The sequence below is a fragment of the Puccinia triticina genome, chromosome 5A (genome assembly GCF_026914185.1).
Source record: "Puccinia triticina chromosome 5A, complete sequence".
NCBI classification, from domain to species: domain Eukaryota; kingdom Fungi; phylum Basidiomycota; class Pucciniomycetes; order Pucciniales; family Pucciniaceae; genus Puccinia; species Puccinia triticina.
The window spans coordinates 4,997,315-5,017,744 of NC_070562.1; the positions used below are offsets into that span (position 1 = coordinate 4,997,315).

Sequence of the window (20,430 nt, forward strand, 5' to 3'; positions counted from 1 at the left end):
TCCCCTGCCTTTTGTCAGGAAAAGCAGCGGGCTGAAGTCTCCACTCGAAGTCCATCTTTGCAACTCTCACTGCTATATGCTCCGCGCGTTGACATATCTCCCCCCTCGACCCCCTCCTCCCTCTCCGCTCCGAGGAAAGCCCCGCCCTCAAAGTACTACTTCGATAGCGACCAGCCACCCGCCTGTCTTGACCGCTCCTTCCTTTCTAATGACCATCGCCTCAACTACGACGACGACGATGACGACAACGACAAGCACGAGTCAGTCGTCGACGATCGCCACGACGCGCTCGACCCCCACGCCCACCACCGCCGCGCTTCCCCCCGCCACCTCGCCTGTCCGTCCTCCTCGGCCGCCGTCCCCCATCGCCATCCCGCCTCCGCCCATCCTCGCAAACGGCTAAGGAGCACCAACTATGCCCTCCTCAGAATCAACCGCAATGCCCATCCTCGCCCCTCTGAATCCTCCCTCGGCTTGTATCATGCCGCGGCCGGCCCTCACATGCGCGGCAAGAAACGCAAACGTAGACTCTTCAATGAGGGCTCGGGGCCTCCGATCCATCCATCCGCCCTTTCCAACCCTAATCACATTCCCTGAATCCCTCTCTTGAATTAATCCTCTTCATCTTTCCGCTTTCCTCTCTCTTCTCTTCTCTCCATGTCGTCTCATGTGTCCAAACAACCCCCCGAGCCCACCCTCTTTGTTCGGCCCTTTTGCTATTGATTTTGTTGTTCTTGCAGTCCAGTTGAGTGAAAACGTTCGTGTGTGTGTGTTGAGGCTTGCTGTTGTACTTTTTTCTTTATTAGTTTGGCGTGGAGGAGCGGGATAGGAGAAGGCGGGTTTTCGCGGGAGTCGGCAGCCGGCATCCGGAGGACGCGTGGCTCAGGGGCGCGGGAGACGAGATGGGTGGCGGGGGTCGCTGGAGACGACGCGAGGGAAAGGGGATGGACGAAGAATATATACCCGGCTCCCAGCCCGTCCTCCCGTTCTTTCAGCCGCCTCGATGGTCGCTGCGGACACTCATGGGCTCCAACCACCCACCAGACGCCGCTCACGAAAGGCTTCCTCATCACGAGAGACGTGCCATGGCATGTACGGGCGACGGCGGAACCATCGACACGGACTGTGATGGTTTTCTTTCTTTCTTTTCTCGAGAAAAGACCTGGCCGGTCTTCAGTCGTGTACATCCTGGTGCTTTTTTTTGTGTGTTCAGAGGAGGACAGCAGTGGGTTGATCTCAAAAATCCGACGGCTCTGCGCCCTGCTTCCGCGGCATGTTGGGCCTTCTGTGGTTGTCACATCCAGCAGCGTGTTCGTAAGAGTTTTAGACATGTGATTGGAATGCGGTTGGGTGATCCGGCGGGCAAAATGTCCACGGAGGAAGGAGAGAAGAAGGCACTCTGGTTGACACTTGACCAGAAACCAATCACCGAACACGCAGATGTGTGGGCCACTTCTCTACTGGCCTTGGTCTTCATTTCCGGGACCACCCAAGCTGTCCCCATATCTCCATGTTTCTCCTATGGGGAGTCGCGGGTCAGATTTGGCCCGGGGCAATGATAGTCGACTCCATTGCTCGATAACCCATTGCTCGATAACCCGTCATCCCCTGGATAACGCGTTAGTGACGACCTCAAAGAGGCCCGTTGCTTTTTGGGGGCTCACGTTGGCCCGCGCCAAGGAAATGGTCCCGTGACGGGGTCCGGCTGCTCTGACGACCTTCCCGGAGCCAGCAGTCCACCACGGCATGCCCAAGAGACTTCCAAAACTGCTGAGAACGTGAGGAACGAAGTTGTGTGTGTAGGGCTGTCCGCTGGATACCCAGTGCAGCGCCGAGCTTGGCAAAGCCTCTCCGAGCAGGCGATGGGTCCGGCGGTCCAGCCGAGCTCCGGACAAACGGGCACCAGCCAACGATGGACACAGGCGCAGCGGCTGGACATCATCATCCCATGCCGGCTCTAAGCAGACGTCCCTCCGGCTCTGGCTTCGCTCATATCCCTTCCTCCTCCACTGTTGCCAATCATCATGCAACGCTCGCTTCCCCAGCCGCAATCAAGCCTTTGCTTGTGCAACAATCTAATTGAGGGAGTTCATTAGTTGAGTCAGATGATTCTTCTACCCACATACACAGATCAACCCTATGTGAGGCTACAGGCTACAGACCACACGCACCACCTCACTCCTCACGTTCTCAACAGTTTCCAAAGCCCCTTTCAGCATGCCTCAATCCATCACCTCTGAGATCTTACAATTTGCCTCTTTTGTACTCACTCCAAACATCTGCTTATTGTGAAACTTGTCGGCTGCAGGCTCTAGCAAAGTAGCCAGCAAAACAATCGCTCGAGCACAGTACTTGGAGAGAATCAAACACAGCATCCACCCTCACGGAATTTCAACTGCGTTTTTCAGAGATTGAGGTTATTGCTGCTGGAGGCGAGCCAATATATTGAGGTTGGTATAACAAGTCAAGTGATGAAAACATTCTGCATAGTGGTTTGTGGCGGAGACCAGACATGCGCAGATCTGTTCCTGAAAAGAAATGCGGGGTGATGCATTCCCCTGCTTGGAAGACTAGTACGAGCGACAATGGTTTTCCGCAGTACAATGTGATCTTCTGCTCGTTGGTTCACTGGGATTGTGCGCTGTTGGAAGATTGGCGGAGTCGTTCCGCTCCACGCGATTAATCAAGTGGCGAGGGCCAACAGACGCCCCCAAAGTCATTTGGACGCCGGCGATGATGACGAAGAGTAGAACCAATGGGAAATCGAAGCCAAGGTATTTCGGCATGCTGGAAATCGCGATGTGACTAGCTGGGCTGGGTTGACTCGGCGGATGCTGTGGAGATGTGAACAACAGAGATGAGTTGATGCTTGCAGTTTGGAACAAGTATCAAGAGTGCGAACTGGCTCACAGGATCAGAGTACGCCCTCGATTGACAATCGAGAGGGTATCCAAAAGCGACTGTGTTCGATATGTTCTGAAACGAGTGAGGGATGGCGTTCGCCGAATGAGTGTTTGCAAGTGTGATGGATACTGTTCCCCCACCTGGCACAAACCATCCGGTATTTATGCCTTGGTGATGCGCTATGCAAGCCGTACTCGTTTGCAAGGGCTGCGTGCACCACGCAAGTTATGTAGAAGTGTCATCGATCAGAGACTGCCGACTACCTGCTTTTGGCATTCATGTAATGGCGGCACGTTCCTCAACCCTACACATTCAAACGTCTGTTTTTTGTGTTAGAGTTCGCCTGTTCCGCGACAGGGATTGTTGGAGATGATGACTTCTGTAGGCAGATGCCGAACTGTCTTGCCCGTTTGGGCCTCCCCCAGATGGTCGGTGTGGAATATGAAAACAAAAAGTGCGAACCGTACAACTTCCAGTTAGGAAAATCAAATCGGCCCCGTCAATTGAGATCAGCTTTTTGCCGGTGCTTGACTGATGTAACGTGAGAGCATCTCCAATAGGGTTGACGGCGCCACATTTGAAAAAGTGCGCGCCAACGGGCTATTGGAGCCTGACAGTGGGAAAATGTATATACGATTGAATAGACAGAATGGAATGAAAAATGATATACAAGAAAGCAAAACATAGTTGTATTTATATACATGTGTTTATGTAAATACAACTAGCTGTCGAGTCGAGTAACATGGGAATGTCCCATGTCTATGGTAAGTCATGACATAATGACTACCGTCGACCACTGTAGAATGGGACGTAATGACAGATTACGTATCCAGACTACAACACCCCCCCACTCGACGAGGCCGCTCCAAGCGCAACGGACATCTGGTACCTATGTGTAGCCGGTGGGAGGTTCTTAGTGAAGATATCGGCAAATTGGTGTTTCGTATCGATCCACTGGAGTGTCATCTGTTTTCTGTACAGTGCCTGATTGGTAATGTAGAACTCTCGATCCGTGTGTCGAGTACGTTTGTTGGACGACTCATCCGAGCAAATTTTGACGGCCGCCTGGTTGTCGCAAAACATATTGCCGGCAGATTCGAGTCCAGTCATATCAGTTAAAAGGTGTCTGATCCATAACAGTTGTTTCGTGCCGTGACCTAGGGCCATGTATTCGGCATGGGCGGTGGATGATGCAATAGTGGCTAGACGTCTGGCAATCCAGTGTATCGGGCATCCATGGAATAGAATTAAAATGCCGTAATTGGACCGGGAAAACTCACCCCCCCAGTTTGCATCCGCAAAGCATGCCAGCCGTGGACTGTTTAAGTTAGGCCGGAGATATAGAGTTTGATCCTGAGTGGCTGCCACGTAGTTTACCAGGTGGCGTAGACATTTCCAGTGTTCGTTCCCGGGACACTTCGAGAATCGCGACAGAAAATTTACACCAAACGTGATGTCCGGCCTAGACCCCGCGGACAAGTAGCTGAGAAAACCGATGATCGAGAGATATTTTCCTGGTTCTGTTCCAGTGCCGTCCGTGCATGACAGAGGTAGATTCCCGGTAGGCAAGGGCGTCTTCGCATGACTAACTCCATCCCAATGCATAGAGAGCAGTTTGGAAATTAATTTTGGCTGAGACAACGCAAAATTATTGGGTCCTCGTGTAACTTTTAGTCCTACAATGTCGGACAAAGACGATGTCCACTTAATCTCGAGACAGTCAGAGAGCGCGCGTTCAAGTTCTCGAAGTATCGCGTCGGAGGAACTGGTCACGATTCCGTCGTCGACATGGATCCAAATTACCGATGGTCCATCAACTTTGCTCAGCACGTAGATGCTGCTATTGAACTGTGAGCTCTCGTAGCCTAATCGGTTAAGGGTGGAGGACAGGTGCTGCCACCAGCAACGAGCGGCCTGTCTTGTCCCGTACAGCGCCTTGTGTAAAAGGCACGCTGTCTCCGCAGGAGCATTGAGACCTTCAGGTGGAGCCACCCATACCTCCTCATCGATTGGAGAGTTTAGATAGGCTGCCACGAAGTCGAAGGTGTGGACGGGCCAATTATTCATAGCAGCAATAGATAGTATAAGACGCATAGATACAAACGTTGCCGTCGGCGCGAAAGTGCCATTGAAGTGTTCTCCCTCTATTTGAGCGAAACCTTTCGCCACATACCTGGCTTTAAAGCGCGTTACTGTTCCTGTAGCCGATACTTTCCGCACGAAAACCCATTTCGCGCGCAATACTTTAACACCGGATGGCACAGGTTTTAGAGTCCAAACTTCGAGCCTATCCAGGTTGGAGAGTTCTTCGCCGATTGCCTCAAGCCATTTAGAGGAGTCCGCGTCTTTCAGGGCTTGTTTGTACGTGGTGGGCACCGATGCGTCGAAAATTTCAGGGATGAGAGCGCAAATAGCATCCACCATGTCATCTTGTGACTGTACGAGTTCTTCGTCCGCAAAATTCCCAAGCTGGAGGGAGTGAACGTCGACCATCGAGAATTCCGAAGACATATGTATACTGCTCGGGAAATTAGGGAAAGTGGCCACGGCCGAATGACAGTACGAACCAAGCTCGGGAATCCAGAAACCCCACCCTTTCGACTCAGGAAGATAAAATACCGCATAGCCCCGTACGGCTCTGTCATCCAATTTTCGATGTTTTTCTGCTTGAACATGTACAAAAGCCATCGAACCAAACGGGCGCAGGCGGTCAAGGTTGGGTTGGATGCCGAAGAGTTTCTCGAAAGGTGTAATATCGCCGCTCGCCGCATTCGGTATCCTATTCAGGGTATAGCAAGCCCAGACAAATGCGAGACCCCAAAACTCCTTGGGAAGAGTACTGTCGAGAAGAATAGTCCGGCCCATGTCTTGTAGCGTACGATTGAAACGTTCGATCGTACCGTTTTGGTAGTGATGATATGCCACGGAACGTTCGGCAGTGATACCTTTGGCCAACAAAAAATCTCCTAGGGCTTTGCTGTTGAACTCGCCCCCATTATCCGACTGCAGAATTTTCAAGGGTCGGCCAGTTCGTCGCTCTAGTCGGTGTATAGTATCTTGCAGGACTTTTGCCGCCTCACTCTTCTTAACCAACACCTTAACCTCTGCGTAACCGGATCCAATGTCTCGAATGGTAAGAACATAAGTGCCCCCTCCCACAGCCGGTACTTCAAACGGGCCGACCAGATCGACATTCCAGGCGTCCATGGGCCGAAAATCGCGACGGTCAGAAGTGAGTGTGTTTTTGTTTACACTTTTCGACGTCATGCAAGCAGGACATTGTATGTCACCCTTTGGCAAAGATTTTGGTAACCCAAGCGCAACGCCAAGGGTCATCATGCGTCTGATGGTCCGAAGGCTCGCATGCCCAAATCTGCGGTGCACGTGAAGGAGAAGGGCCTCATCGGCAGTGAGTTTTGGTAACTCAAACGGCCGAGAGGTAGCGACAGGCACGGAAAATTCAAATGGGATAGCGTCTCGTGCATCCTGAGTAGCCAAAACAGACACATTGGGAGGGGGTGGGACAGCGTGTTTGTTCGTTGCAGGCATTTGGGGAACAAGACCAGGAAGGGGTGCGGATACGGCGTGGGAGACTATGGACAAAGGACGGGGGGAATTCGGGGAACAATCGTAGGGAGGAACGGTAAGGACAGTGGTGTTTGGGGAAGAGGAGTACACAGATACAGGGGGATTGGGTAGAGCAGAAAAAACGTTGGGGGCCAGGGAGGGCCGTGTCGGTCGAAGAGGGGCCGGTAGTTCCCATTTGCGATTTGCGGAGTTCAAAACCGAGCTGGTCCAGAAGTGATCGCCGTGAGAAATGTGAAAGGTGTCGTAGTCGAAAGAAAAGGAGAAACCAGCCAGGCGTAGAGCTGCCGGTGAAATCAGAGTGTGTGCGGCGTGTGGACAGTACAGGACATCATTGATGACCGTATGCGTTGAATTCGCCCCAGGAAAAGTGAGCGTTCCCTTTGCTGTAATAAAACGAGCAGGTCCGTTAGTCGCAACACGAAGGGGAATGGGTGGGTTCAGCGTTTTAATGTTCGTCAGGGCTAAGATATCACCAGTGAGGTGATGTGTAGCCCCAGTATCAAAGAGGGCAGGGGAAGCAGCGTACGCGGAGGGGGAAACAGCGGAGAAATTTAGTTCGCTAAACATCGGTTGTCCATCGATCCCGTCTAACTCCATGTTCTGTGCCGACGGTTGCTCGGTGGGAGTTGAAACTTCAGCCTCTCGCGCCGCAGGGCGTTGACTGGAGGTCGATCTGGTATCCTTGGGGTAGACCGGGCGGTAAATGTCGGCTGGTCGGAGATTAGTCCCGGTGGGAGGCGCCGGTTTAGCTGGCAACTGATGGAAACCAGACGTCGGAATAGGAGGTGCAAGAATCAGATAGTATGCTGTGTATTGAGGAGGCGGGAAGTGTTGGCCACGGGTGTTGTTCGGTTGTTGGCTTGGCGTAGCCGGTACCGGACACGCACCGATAAGATGTTTGCCGGAGCCGCACCTGTAGCAGTGTCGAGGGGCTGGCGACCTAAAATTTGCTGGTCGACCGGCCATGGTGTAAACATTGTCGGGATGACTCTCGATAGAAGTACTTCGCTGGTTCTGGGCTGGTGCTTCGGCTGAGAAGGTGGTCGGTGCGATCTGACGTTGTTGAGCAGCATCCCGACCCTTGATCTTCTCCTGACAGTCATTGAGTATGTCAATCATTTCGACGAACAGGAGCGGGATTTGCCGACGTGCCGCTAATTCTTGGTCTACGCAATAGTCGAATTCTTGTCGGAGCGCTGTGTTGTGACCAAGCGAACTCTGTAGAAGTACCCCAAAAAGGAAATCTTTGGTTAGGACTGCGCCAGATTCGGTAAAGTCCAAAAAACGCCGTTGATAAGTTGCCGCGACCGAAGTTGCAGGTGTCGATAGGTCGCAAGGGATGGATTCCAAATCATCCCATCGATTCATCTGAGCCGCCCTACTGAACGTGGTGAATCGTCGTCGTATAGCATTCATGATCTCAAAGCTGCTGTCGAAACCATCGACCTCGGCTTTGATTTCTCGGGATAGGGAGATTAATAGAATCGCCCTGGCGATCTTGTCCACTCGATGGCGTGAGTAGTCTCTGAAATAATACTCCTTGTACTCTAGGTTGAAATCAGCCATATCCTGCACATCCTTCAGCCAATCCTGATAGTTGGCTCCACTCGAACTCAATCAACAGTTCTCCGGAAATCGAAGATAGGCATTCTTCGTGATGGGTTCCCGATGTCGATTGTCCGCCGCGTATGAAAAATCCGGAGCTGGTTCTTCATCATCCAACGGGGCCGCAACGGGCGCAGGTGGGATCCGAGATGTCGAGCTGGTATGTGGTGCGGCGTCTCGGTTCGCTCGAACCGTCTCTCGTTCGTCCTCGGATCCAGTGGGACTCCTCGCCACTCGTTTTCCGGCGGAGTTGCTGCCCGATCCTGGGTTAGGGCCCAAACCGGAGGACCTGGTGGCAATGGAGCTTGGAGAGCGGTTGACAGGAGCCATGTTGTGAAAGGTGATGTGTCGAGGTATATGCTTATAGTGGCAAATGTATAGAGAGACTGTGACCGCCGTAGATGCTAAGAATCCGTAAAAACCGTAGATGAGAAAAAACCGTAGAGAAGAATTCAGAATCCGTATGAGAAAAAACCGTAGATGAGAAAAAGTACGTAGAGAAGCGAGACCGTAGACGAGGAAACTTTTATAATCTTTGTTTGTACTGTTCAGAACCCCTTTATAACTATGTATTTTGTTTTAAGACGAGAAAATGCTCATAACCTATTGGAGCCTGACAGTGGGAAAATGTATATACGATTGAATAGACAGAATGGAATGAAAAATGATATACAAGAAAGCAAAACATAGTTGTATTTATATACATGTGTTTATGTAAATACAACTAGCTGTCGAGTCGAGTAACATGGGAATGTCCCATGTCTATGGTAAGTCATGACATAATGACTACCGTTTTATGTTGTCCAGAATCTCTGTTATTCCTCCTCCCTTCCATTTACAATTGTGTTGCTATTACGTTGTAAGCGTGGTAGAAGCTCCTGTCTGTTAGGTGCATATGCATAGTGCGCAATGTCTAATCAAATCTGCACTTAAAAAAAAAAAAAAAAAAAAAAAAGACCACTGTAGAATGGGACGTAATGACAGATTACGTATCCAGACTACAACACGGGCGCCTCCAAACCAGCCAGCAAGTGCGCGCCTTTGGCTGGCGCAGGGGCGGCGCGCCGGGGCGCCTTCCATTTTATTGGAAAAAAAGTATTGTGCTCGTATTTTAACCCATGACGTTCAATTCTTGGTCTTAGTGAGGCTATGTACAACAAGGAAATGGCATAGCAACAAGAGGGATGAGGAGAAAAGTACTGAATTAAACACCCCAAAGTTTCATGGGGATCCCAGTTGGTATCTTCGCCCTCACTTTCAACGGCCACAACCTCGATTTCCTCGCTTGCGCCAGAGGGTTTCTTAGAAGCAGATTCCCACAAGTTAAAAAAGAACAGAGTGTTCATAAAAGCATCTTCTCTCGAGGCAAGGGTAAGGTCTTCACTTTGATTATCGTTAAACATCCCCTCCTCGAATGCTTGGAGTTCGTCTGGAGTGATGAAGCTATCATACGCCATCATGTTCTCGTACTCCGAGTCATTTCGGGTTGGATTTTTTCTTCTTTTCTGTTTTCGCGGAGCAAGCAACGGATCACCTTGAAGAAGATGTAGCTTGATCTGAGCCATCATCTTCAATGTTTTTGGAGCAAGTCGATTGCGAGATTTAGTTTTTATCGCACTCATCATTGAGAAAAGTCCTTCTACTCCAGCAGCATGAGGAACAATATCAAGCAGGCCAATTGCTAGCTTTTTCATTGGTTCGGAGTCGGGCGTGTGTGGTACTGCGAGCAAGAATTCAAGAGGTTTATTCGTGTTCTTTGAATTGAATGGATAGATCGCATTGTAATAAAAATTGATAGAATCTTTCAGGAGAGATGCCTCGGATTTGGTGAGCCTCCAGTTCTTCGCCAGTTGGAGTATCATCTGGCACCCCTGGAGATTGGAAACGACCTACCCAATAGCCTGCTTACATGAAATACAAAGGCTATGGGAGGTCTCCAGAGCTGCCCCTCGCTGCCCCTCGCCCGCCCTCTCCATATACATGACTAAGCAAGCTCCGAGCTCGGAACCAAGGTTCCATCGGCTTCCATGACTGCATGGACCACTGGGCCTTGCAGCACTCCGCCTCCCCTATGTGCATACATGCACATACACAGTATACGTTTTAGGCTGCCGGTCACTACCGGCCGGCCACATCCGACATCACCCGTCATCTCCGGCCTCAAGCGGCCGTTCAACATCATCCAACGACTAGGCCACCTCTGCACGGGAATCCAATCAAGCAGTCGACTCAAAGCTTGCTGTTTTTCTTTGTCTTCACAAATCTGTCGATGGCCAGGGGCGGCGGATTGGTGATGGATCGAATGGGAGTTGACCGACGCTTTTGTATATCTTTTTCTCCAGGAAGCCGTCAATTGCCCGGGGTGGAAGGATTTGTGGTGGATCCAATGGGTCTGATCCGAGTCAACTACAGTTTTTTGAGCCAAGGAGACCATCTCAGGGATGGGCAAGGATGGATCACCTTGCACAGGCATTCTCCAACCAAATGTGCTCAGCGTCAACCAAAAAATAGTCCTATTCTCACTCTCTTCAAACAACACACGACCGCCGCCGCCGCTGCTGAGGCTTCTGTCAGTCTGTTCCCCTCAACGGGCTTCATCACGGCCGTCATGAATATTTGTTCATACAACTATCATTCACAGTATCTGTGAAGCCCCGCACTCCTTGCGGGGTTCACCAGGTGTCACGACACCTATCACATGACCCATTCAGACAAGGGCTATAGTCTCAGGCTCCCCTCCCCCCTCCTAGCCCGGCAGAGACCTCCGGACCCCTTCGACACTCTCTCTGCCGAGCTAGGTGAGTTCCTTTCTTCTCTTCTGAGTTTTCTCCTCCTTATCTGGAAGATACCTGTACATAGTCTAACGAGAGACCTCCGGACCCCTTTGACACTCTCTCTGCCGAGCTAGCCACGTAATCCAAGCTTCCCGAACGTTGGTTCTAGAACCGCTAGGCCTTCGAGCCCGTCCCACCGTGCCTCTCCAGCCTCCGCTCAGTGAAGGGTCTCCCGACCCTTACAGTATCTTGCCCTGTGTTAGCAAATAAGCTCTAAGCAAACAACTGGTGTACTGTTAACTGTTGGCCTAATTATGCACTGAATTCCTTCCCCTTCAAACTCTTTGTTTAGCTCATGTGTAGCTTTTATGAGTGCTTTTTGTTCAGTTCAATTTAACAGTATTCAATTTCTGTAAACACTAAATTCAGATGCTTGGGCTAAGCTTTATTTGGAAGTTGTGGCTTGGCAAGGTTTGGGCAAATCTGGTGTTAGTAGGAGAAGATTTCACTGTAGGTCCTCTACTACTTGATGGTTTAGAACAAAAATTCAACAGTGTAATCATGTATTCTCCATCAAACAAACTCAATTTCATCAGCCTGGGGGATGTCTGATTTGGGAGTTGTGGCCTTGATCTGTCAAAAGGCTGAACTAGTAGGAAGGTAAATATGAATCTGACTGTAACTTGTTTATTACTTGAGAGTATGAGAAAAAACATGTCAGAATCAAGTGATCCTAACTGGAAACAAGCTTTCAAATTTTTACCTTTGTGGCATGTGTAACTGAGTAGTTGCCTTGGTAGGATCTGACAAAAGGCCGCACTTACCAGTAGGAGTTTGGGAAATATGAATTTGGCTGTAACTTGTTTATTAATTGAGAGTCTGAGAAAAACAAAATGACAGCATCAATTGATCCTCACTGGAAACAAGCTGTTAAATTTCTACCTTTGGTGAATGTGTAACTAAGGAGTTGTGGGCTTTCAGGATGTAAACCAGTCGGGTCGACCCAACAGAGACCCAAGACCCGCCAAGTCTTGGGTCGGTTTTGGGTAGCCTAAAAGCTGGAAAACCAATTTCTGACCCAACCCGGCAAGACCCGATTGTTAATTGGGTTTGGGTTTGGGCAGGCCAATTCTATTTTGGGTCGGCCCGAATACCCAACTTTGACCCAATTAAGGTTGGGTCAAACCGCGGTGGGTCCAGCACCGCGGCCGTCCTGTCCGTTTATGTGTAAACGGCACAAGAACTGCGGCGCGCTCAACGGCCTAGGCACCATCAACCACCACCCACGGGCACCATCAACAAACACCCCACGTCCCACCCCCACCAATCAAAAATTCAACAATTGATGCCACGTCCAAGACAAAAACGGCCGGTTGTATTGCTTTCCTCTTCTTCCGATGAAGGTGCAGAAATCAATATTGACATTGACCGTGTGACTACGAAGGATCTCCCAGGCACTCAGAGTCAGAAATCTGCAACTCCCGCCGATTCACAAAAGATTTCAACAACGGCTGAAAATTACCCATCCAGCGCACAAGAATCAACTTCCAAGTTGAGCAATCCAGCTAACAAGAAACGGAAAACTGCGAGTGACATTTGGGAGCACTTTGACCGGAAAGGAGAAGGTATTTTTTATTTATATCCATTCATAACTTTTATCCATTACTTATAAGCATCTCAAACTATCCTCTTTTATCAGGTTCAACGACAAAGGCTATCTGTAGATACTGCCAATCCCAGATGGACGGCAAAAGCGTTAACGGAACAAAACACCTATGGCGCCACTTGGAACGATGCAGCTCATATCTCAGCAGAAGCAAGCAAGTGTTGCTGGAACTTCCAGAAGCGGGGTCCAAAGCAGGTACCGGTGGCACCTGAGTATTTTCTCAGAGGGCCTCACGCGAACTATTGATCAAGATGGTCATTGCTCGTGAACAGCCCTTTGTGTTCATCAAACAACCTCTCTTCAAAGCCTTTGTTGCATCATTACAACCTCAGTTCAAACTGTTTAGTCGTGTTACTCTCAAGACCGAGATTATGGATCTTTATAAAAACATGAAAGAAAAACTAGCGGTTGAGATTTCTGAAGTCGATCGACTTAGCTTAACGACCGATCTCTGGACCTCATCTAACGAGACACCTTCTATGGTTGTCTCAGCTCATTTTGTTTCTTCCGACTGGACCCTCAAGAATCGAGTGATTTTGTTTAAAGAGCTTCCACCTCCTCACACTGGTGTTGCTATTGCTGATCAACTAGTTGCTACCATGGTTGATTGGAAGATATTCAATAAGGTAGTGGCTATAACTGCGGATAATGCCCCAGCAAACGATGTGGCAATTGCTCGGGTGATTTCAGTTGTTTCGACTTGAAGTGGTGTCCCCCTAGAAATGGGGGGAAAATATTTTCATGTACAATGCCTTGCGCATATCATTAACTTGGTCGTGAAGGATGGCCTTAAGATCTTCTTGCAAGCTATCAACAAGATACGAGACAGTGTTTGTTACACCAATAGTACCCCAACGCGTAAGCAATCCTTTAAGGAGGCAATCAATATCATCCAAATGGATCAGCAAGCATTACCATCAGTTGATGTTCCCACCCGCTGGAACTCAACTTACTTAATGCTCCAGTTGGCCCTCCCTTACAAGGAAGTGTTTGAGCAGCTCGCAATTCAAGATGCAAATTACACTGACTGTCCTACCTCAGAGGAGTGGGATGAAATTTCTACAATGAAGGATTTTTTTTTGGTCTTCCACTCAAGTAAGTCTTTCCCTATTTACTGCAGTTTTCCAAATTCTGGCATACTGAAAGTGCATTAACTGACTTGCTTGTTGGTTATTGCAGCAACTTTAAGATTAGGAATGACGAGGTACCCTACTGCTCACATTGTCTACAAAATGATGAAGAAGATCAAAAAACAGCTCAACGATGCCCAAAACCACAGCCCGCCTTACATTGTTGATATGCTTAAGCCGATGTAAGACTCAAAAGTGGTAATGAAACCCTTTTGCTGAATGGTGAAGGGTATGGTGGAGTTGCAAGCTCTGCCCTTCTGTTATCAGTCAACAAGACCCACCAAGCTCAGCTTGGCAAGTTTTATTAAGTGATAGGTCTGGTCTGTTCCAGATGAAATCTGTTTGACTGGCAACGTGTAAGTGTTTTAATTACTTTGTTATAAGGGTTGAATTGTTGTTATAAGGGTTAATTTATTGTTATAAGGGTTTTAGGATTTGAGTGTGGATGAGTGTTGGGTGACTTGTGAGTTCTGGGTGAGAAACTGGAGAGCAGACCACTGGGGGTGGAGAGAGCTCCTTTTATAGACAAAAGTGGAGCCCCAAAGGGGCTTGTGGGTTAGGGTTTCAGCTAAACTAGACAACAGGGTGAGGGATTTTAGCTGGTGGGAGTAGATACAAATGATGTCATAACCCCTCAGGGGCGCATGAATGATGTCAGAATATACAACAGAACATTCTAACGCATGCCTGAGGTGACAGTAGACTGCATGAGCTGTCATACAGGGGGAATTAGTGTATACACAAGTCTGAGGCTGCAGAAACAGTGTAAATGATGTCATACTATGTATATAAAGGAGTGTATGTAGTTAATATGTAATGAGTGTAACCTGACAGGGAGATGTATGTTTGTATCCTGTGATATTTATAAGTGTACTACTGTGAAACTTGGGTTGAGGCAGGTGACAGCTGAGTTACTGGGGCTGGCCGTGTGATATGTGTCCATGAGGTGTAACTTCCACACTAGAAGGGGTCCAGGGGTGCTTCCAGTGGTGACTAGGGGTGAAATTGGCCGTAGAATCCATTTCTGGGGTCCATTTGGGGGTATCTTGAGGCCTAGTATGAGTAATTATGTGGTATAGAAAAAACTTTTTATTTTTCCACTTTTCCGTCTACCACATCCTCCCCCAACTTATTGTCTGTCCCCAGACAATTTTGCCGTGAAAAGTGCTTTCTGTCAACTTTTGAACCTGTGACATGGTAAATTTAGGTGGTGATGTGCAGGATCCTTGGAGAGTTGGCCATTTTTACGTCTTCTGGGCCACGTGGCTTGAGAGGCTGCGCAGGGTGAAAACTGGCCACAATTTTGATTTTTGTCAATTTTGGGGTTTTTCTTAACACGAAGTTTTTGTTGGTTCTGGGAGTCGAAGTGCTGCGCGCAGTCCGCAGTCCGCAGTCCGCAGTTGCGCAGTTGCGCAGCTGCGCAGGGGTGATGCTTGTGCTGTGGTGACGGCCGCAGCTATTGCTCTAGCGCCTTAGGGTGCGCGCTATTGAAGCCGCGCGCCTCGGTGTACGAGTAGTGATCGGGGACTCGACCCCGCCTCCTGATGATTGGTTGGTCGGGCTTGGGGCCCGGGTACACAGTGCTGATCGTACCCGCCCGAAGTTATTAGGGTCCCGCGGGAGTTCATCCAATGCGCCGCAGTTGTCTTGTCGGATTACGCGTAATCCGACAAGAGGACTGCGGTGCTGCGAACGTCCAACCTCGCGTTCGGGTCTCGAGTGTTTACTCTCACCCCGCCACGGGGTATGTGTATGTATATCGGCCCTACCCCTTAGGGGGTATCGATATATCCTCTACATCTCGGCCTCTACCAGCAACCAGCCTCGATTCAACTTCGCCGATCTTCCGGCTCCTTCGACTACGTCACCGGCGCCGCTGGCCGACTCAGTTTCCTCAAGTTGGTTCTCTTGACCTCGGACCACTTTCGTCATATGAGGTGGGTGTTTCTCTTTTCTTATTCTGACCGTTCTTCTTGGTTTCCGTCAAGAAGAAGGAAAAAAAAACCGAAAGCTTCATTTGTGGATCCAAAATCCGACAGCTGACAGCCAGATCTTATTTGACAGCTCTCCTCGTACCACTGCCGCCAGCAGCCTCACTCGCCGAACTCAGTAGTCCATACCTCCCACCGGTGCGTACCTGTTTCTTTCTTCTTTCCTTTGACCGGTACTAAGACGGCGAAACTGACGAACCGCTCATTTTCTCTCTTCTTTGTCGTCATCTCTTCGTGGGCCCGTATGTGTACGTGTTTGATGCCGAGTCCAGCCGTGGGCCCCATTTCTCGGCTTCGGTTCTATCTGGCTTCGTGACGGTTTGCATCGAACGACGCTGTCGACTCGAAATGGTTAGTAGACCAGTTCTGTTGGCAGGTCAGGGAGTTGCTCAGAGGGTAGTACATATAAGCCGGTGAGTGCCCGCTGAACCCCCCCGGTCGAGTATAAAAGAGCTCCCCCTCTCCTGGTTTTCCTGTCCTCAACCACTTCCTCACTCTTACTCGTCCAGTACACTTATCTTTGCTTCCCCCTTTTTTTGACTTGTTTCAAGGCTTGCTTTACTTAGACCACGAAAGACTATGCCTCGTCGTGCTCATTATCGAACCTACTTCTCCTCCTCTCCTTATCCTTTACGGAACCGAGGAGCTTCCGCAGAGGCTCCAGCTCGTGTAAGTCTTCTTTCCTGTCTGTCACTCGTTGTTCCTGATACCACTAACCCGAACGTTCCCTTTTTTGTTGTTACTTAGCCGGGCTCTTCCATACATAATCCCATCCTGATCATGGATGGGCCGTTATACCGAGCTGAAGCGTTAACACCGGGCTGGTTTCAGTGGTCCCGACAAAGGATGGACGCATACCGCCGATCCAACCGACCTCAACCCCGCCTTGATCAAGCCGCAGAGGATCGGGTGGCCCAAGACGATCGACCGTTCATTCTTGATGAACGTGCTGTCGCTCAAGTAGCAGAGGTATGTACCGTTCTTCAACCAATACAACAAACATTTATCGGTATCGTATCGTGCCTATTACTAACGATCCAATCTTGTCTAGCTTCTTTCCCCGGGTGGTCGTCCAAACACCCCGGACGTGCCTCGCACCCCGTCGCCTGACCCGTCGCGGGTTCCACCTGGTTTGGTGGGACTCCACCCGCGCCTTCAGTCCCCGGCTGCGGGTTCGCGTGCCCTATTCCCTTCGCCCACCTACCGCGGTCGCAGCCCGGGCTGGAGACCTGGAACCGACTCCCCGGTTTATTCCCCAGGTACTGAGCCTCGCGAGGACCCGGTAAGTTTTCTTCTGTTATCGTGTTGTTGTGCTTTTTGGTCTGTACTAAGTCAATGTCTATAGATGTTACAGTCCAATCGGGTCCTTATTGGTGACGACTGGCTTGTCCCTCCTGCCCCCCGTCCTTCCCCGCTTACGACCCCGGCTACGAGCTGCCGTAGCTCATCTGTTGGGTCTGTTGCGTCAGAAAGACGCTCCGATCGTTCTGGTGGCTCAGACGCCGATCAATCCCAGGTTGGTGAGACCGAAGACGAGTTGGACCAACTCTTCGAGTGGTCGGGTGGGGTAAGTCTCTTTTCCTTTGTTTTGTATTAAGGTTCTTCTTGTTGCTAATAAAGCTTATGGTCAGGTCCCTCCAACTCCCGAGTGGGATTCTACTTGGTCGACTCTTCCCGGGTGGATGTTCCGACCCACGTTGCCAGAGGTCGAGGCTTTATATCGCCCGCCCATGCTCGGTTCCGATGCCGATGCGGAAGGCATAACGGATTCCGAAAACGCCTCTCAGGCTTCCGGTCCCGCCCATACTCCTTTCTTTCCCCATGGCGATCTCCCATTCTTGAGTGACACCCAGGTTCAGGTTCTCCTGGAGCCACGCCAGCAACCGGTTCCGACTCAAACTGCTCCGCTTCCCGGCCTCGACCCGGAAGCTTATACTCGGTTGTATCAGACTTTTGCCCGAGTTTTCATTTCCTACTGTCAACGCACCCCGACCGAGAACGAGGGAGGTCGTATTCAGCGAATCCACGTGTTCCAAGCAGTCTCGGAGGAGTACCGCTCTTCCATACGCCAGGTTGTTCGGGATGCGTAAACTACTACAGTAAGCTAATTCCTTCTTTCGTTCTTTTTCTTCTTATGTACTTATTTATACTAAAGTTTCTTGTCTTTCTTTGTTGTAGAGTCTGTTGTCACAGTCCGTTTGGGGTAAAAACATAAAAACCAAAAAAAATCGACATAATTTGTAAAAAAAACCAAAAAAATGTTTTCTTCTCTTCTTCGTGAAATTAAACCCCCAGACCCCCTCCCCCAACTTATAGAGGTTGTCCCCAACCTATAGTGAGAGAACAGAAGAGCCAATTAAAAAATTATATATGTGAGAGAAAAAGTAAGTATTTAATCTATTAAAGAAATTTTTTTCTTTTTGTGGTCATTTTTGCCTTTGTAAAAATTATGTCCAGTTTAAACAAGAAACTGAATCTTGTTGAAAAGAGTGTGATCCTTCAAAGAGTGTCTTCCCAACAGAGAGTCTGATGTTTCCAGAATTGTGAGCTTCAGAAAGAGTTTAAAGGAGTGAGTTCTTTCCTCCCCCAACTTAAAAAAAATTATGCTCTTAAAGTTTTGAACAGTTTAACCTCATGCCCAGGAGGTTGATTTAGTCAGTCCAGTTAGATGAGCTGTCTTCTGAAGAATTGCTTGATATTTCCACCTCCTCTGAGTTTTCTGGTTGGGAAGGATCCTCCTCAAGCTGTATATCCGTCAGGTTGCGTCCTCGAGGGTAGAACCGCTTAATATGGGAAGCTGCGTAGGCTCTTTTCAATTCAACCCCATCCAGTTCTTCCAGAATGTAAGATCCCTTGGGTAGCTGCTTCCTAATCCTAAAAGGTCCGTTCCAACGATTTGCGAAAAGCTTTCCCCACTGATCTTCCAAGCTTTTATTATAAACTAACACCAATTCGCCTGGGTCCAAAGGGTTTCGAAGTCTTGCTGCCATTTTTCTGTCCCAGTATCTGACCGAAGAATTCCTGGCTTTCATTAATTTCTCATGAGCTATCCCCAGAATTTCCTCTCTGCGCTCCAATTGCATGGTCCTAGCTTCCAGAAGTTCTTCTGTAGTGTGTATTTCCGTCCAGTCAATTCCCAGATAAGTGTCCATTTCTAGGTCCACAGGGAGAACCGCTTTCTGGCCGAACACCAGCTCGTAAGGTGAGTATCCAGTTGTGCGCTTGGTTGAAATTCTGTCCGCAAAGAGGACTAAAGGTAGATATTCTCTCCACTTTCCCCCAGATTCGCCGCACATTTTGATTAAGGTGTCTTTAATGGGTCTGTGACCTCGCTCAATCATTCCATTTGCTTCCGGATAATAAGGGGTAGGTGGCTTGAATACTGCTCCCACTTTTTCCACTGCTTTGATAAATTCATTCTTGAATTCAGGCCCATTGTCTGCAGTTACCGTTTTAATTGCACCGTAGCGGTAGACCCATTCTTCCAAGAGAAATTTCCCAATGGTTGCTGCTGTCAGTTTTACCAAGGGAGCTGCTTCAACCCAGCCAGACAAGTCGTCACGAGCCACTAGCAAGTATTTGTATCTTCCTGCTTTAATATGACAGACGTCCAGGGCCACTCGTCCAAATAAGCTGCTTTCCCCTGTGGGGTGTCGTATTTCTCGTGGGACTAGTGGATCCCTCTTTTGACAAGGCTCACAGCTTTGTACCCATAATTTGACCTTTTTCTTCAAACTAGGCCACCAGAACCGGCACACTAGTCGCTGATATGTTTCCTCAAGCCCCCGGTGTCCAAGCTCTTCATGCACCATTTGCAATAATTTACTTTGGTAAGCTATTTTGGAGATAACTAGTTGTGGCATGGGTGAGTGCCTTCTCATAAGCCGTCCGTCTCGGATGAAATAATTGACAGACTTCCTTTTCACTTTTTGGAATTCATCCGAGTCCATGGAACAAGGTTGCTTCAATGTTTGCAGATAATATTTGAGGTCTGTCCAGAATCCTGGTGTTTCCCATTCCAGTAGTTCCGTCGAAGTTGACATTATTTTAAATTGTAGGCAGGCTTTAATTAATGGTGCCTCCTCATCAAAATCCTCTGCGTCCTCGTAAAACTCCTCTTCTTCTTCACTTATGGGCCGCCTGGACAGAGCATCCGGCAGTGTGAAGGTTTTCCCAGGCTTATGTACCATGTCAAATGAAAACAGCTGAATGAACGCTACCCATCTTGTCATTGGTGCATTTGGGAGAGATGGTGAGTTAATCATCTGTATCAACGATTGCGCATCCACCTGTAGCTCGAAGTGTTGGCCCCACAGAAGTGTCTGCAGCTTCTTCAGAATTCTTGCAACCCCGCAAAGTTCTAGTTTTGGTTGAGAGTATTTTGACTCGACGGGTGAAAACACAATTGATTCATATAACACTGGTCGGTTTAATCCTGTTTCCAATTCCTGTTGTGAAAGTACCGCCCCTGCTGCAATAAAACTAGAGTCTACGGCCAAAATAATGAGCCCCGCCTCTTTTGAATAGTCCAGTCTCTTCAGCGTAATATCCTCTCCAATAATTTCCTTCAGTTGGTTGAAGGCCAAATCACAATTGTTGTCCCAGATCCATTCCTCATCCTTCCGTGTGAGCTTTCGAAGAGGGGCTGCAATTTCTGACAGATTTTTCACAAATATCCTGACGTAAGTTACTATTCCCATGAAGCCTCGAAGTTCTGTGACATTGTTGGGAGTTGGCCAAGTGATTATCTTATTCTTTTTCTGTATAGAAAC

The 20,430-nt window shown here is 49.1% G+C and overlaps 1 protein-coding gene across 1 annotated transcript; it reads left to right on the forward strand.

Annotated features, from left to right (window-relative positions):
• Positions 1-657: 657 nt before the first annotated feature.
• PtA15_5A602 (uncharacterized protein) lies at positions 658-1,335 on the forward strand (the record flags this gene model as incomplete). Its single annotated transcript, XM_053169381.1, has 3 exons — positions 658-702; positions 807-1,131; positions 1,214-1,335. 3 exons carry the CDS (start codon positions 658-660, stop codon positions 1,333-1,335), a joined length of 492 nt encoding a protein of 163 aa, XP_053020583.1.
• Between the last annotated feature and the right edge of the window lie 19,095 nt (positions 1,336-20,430).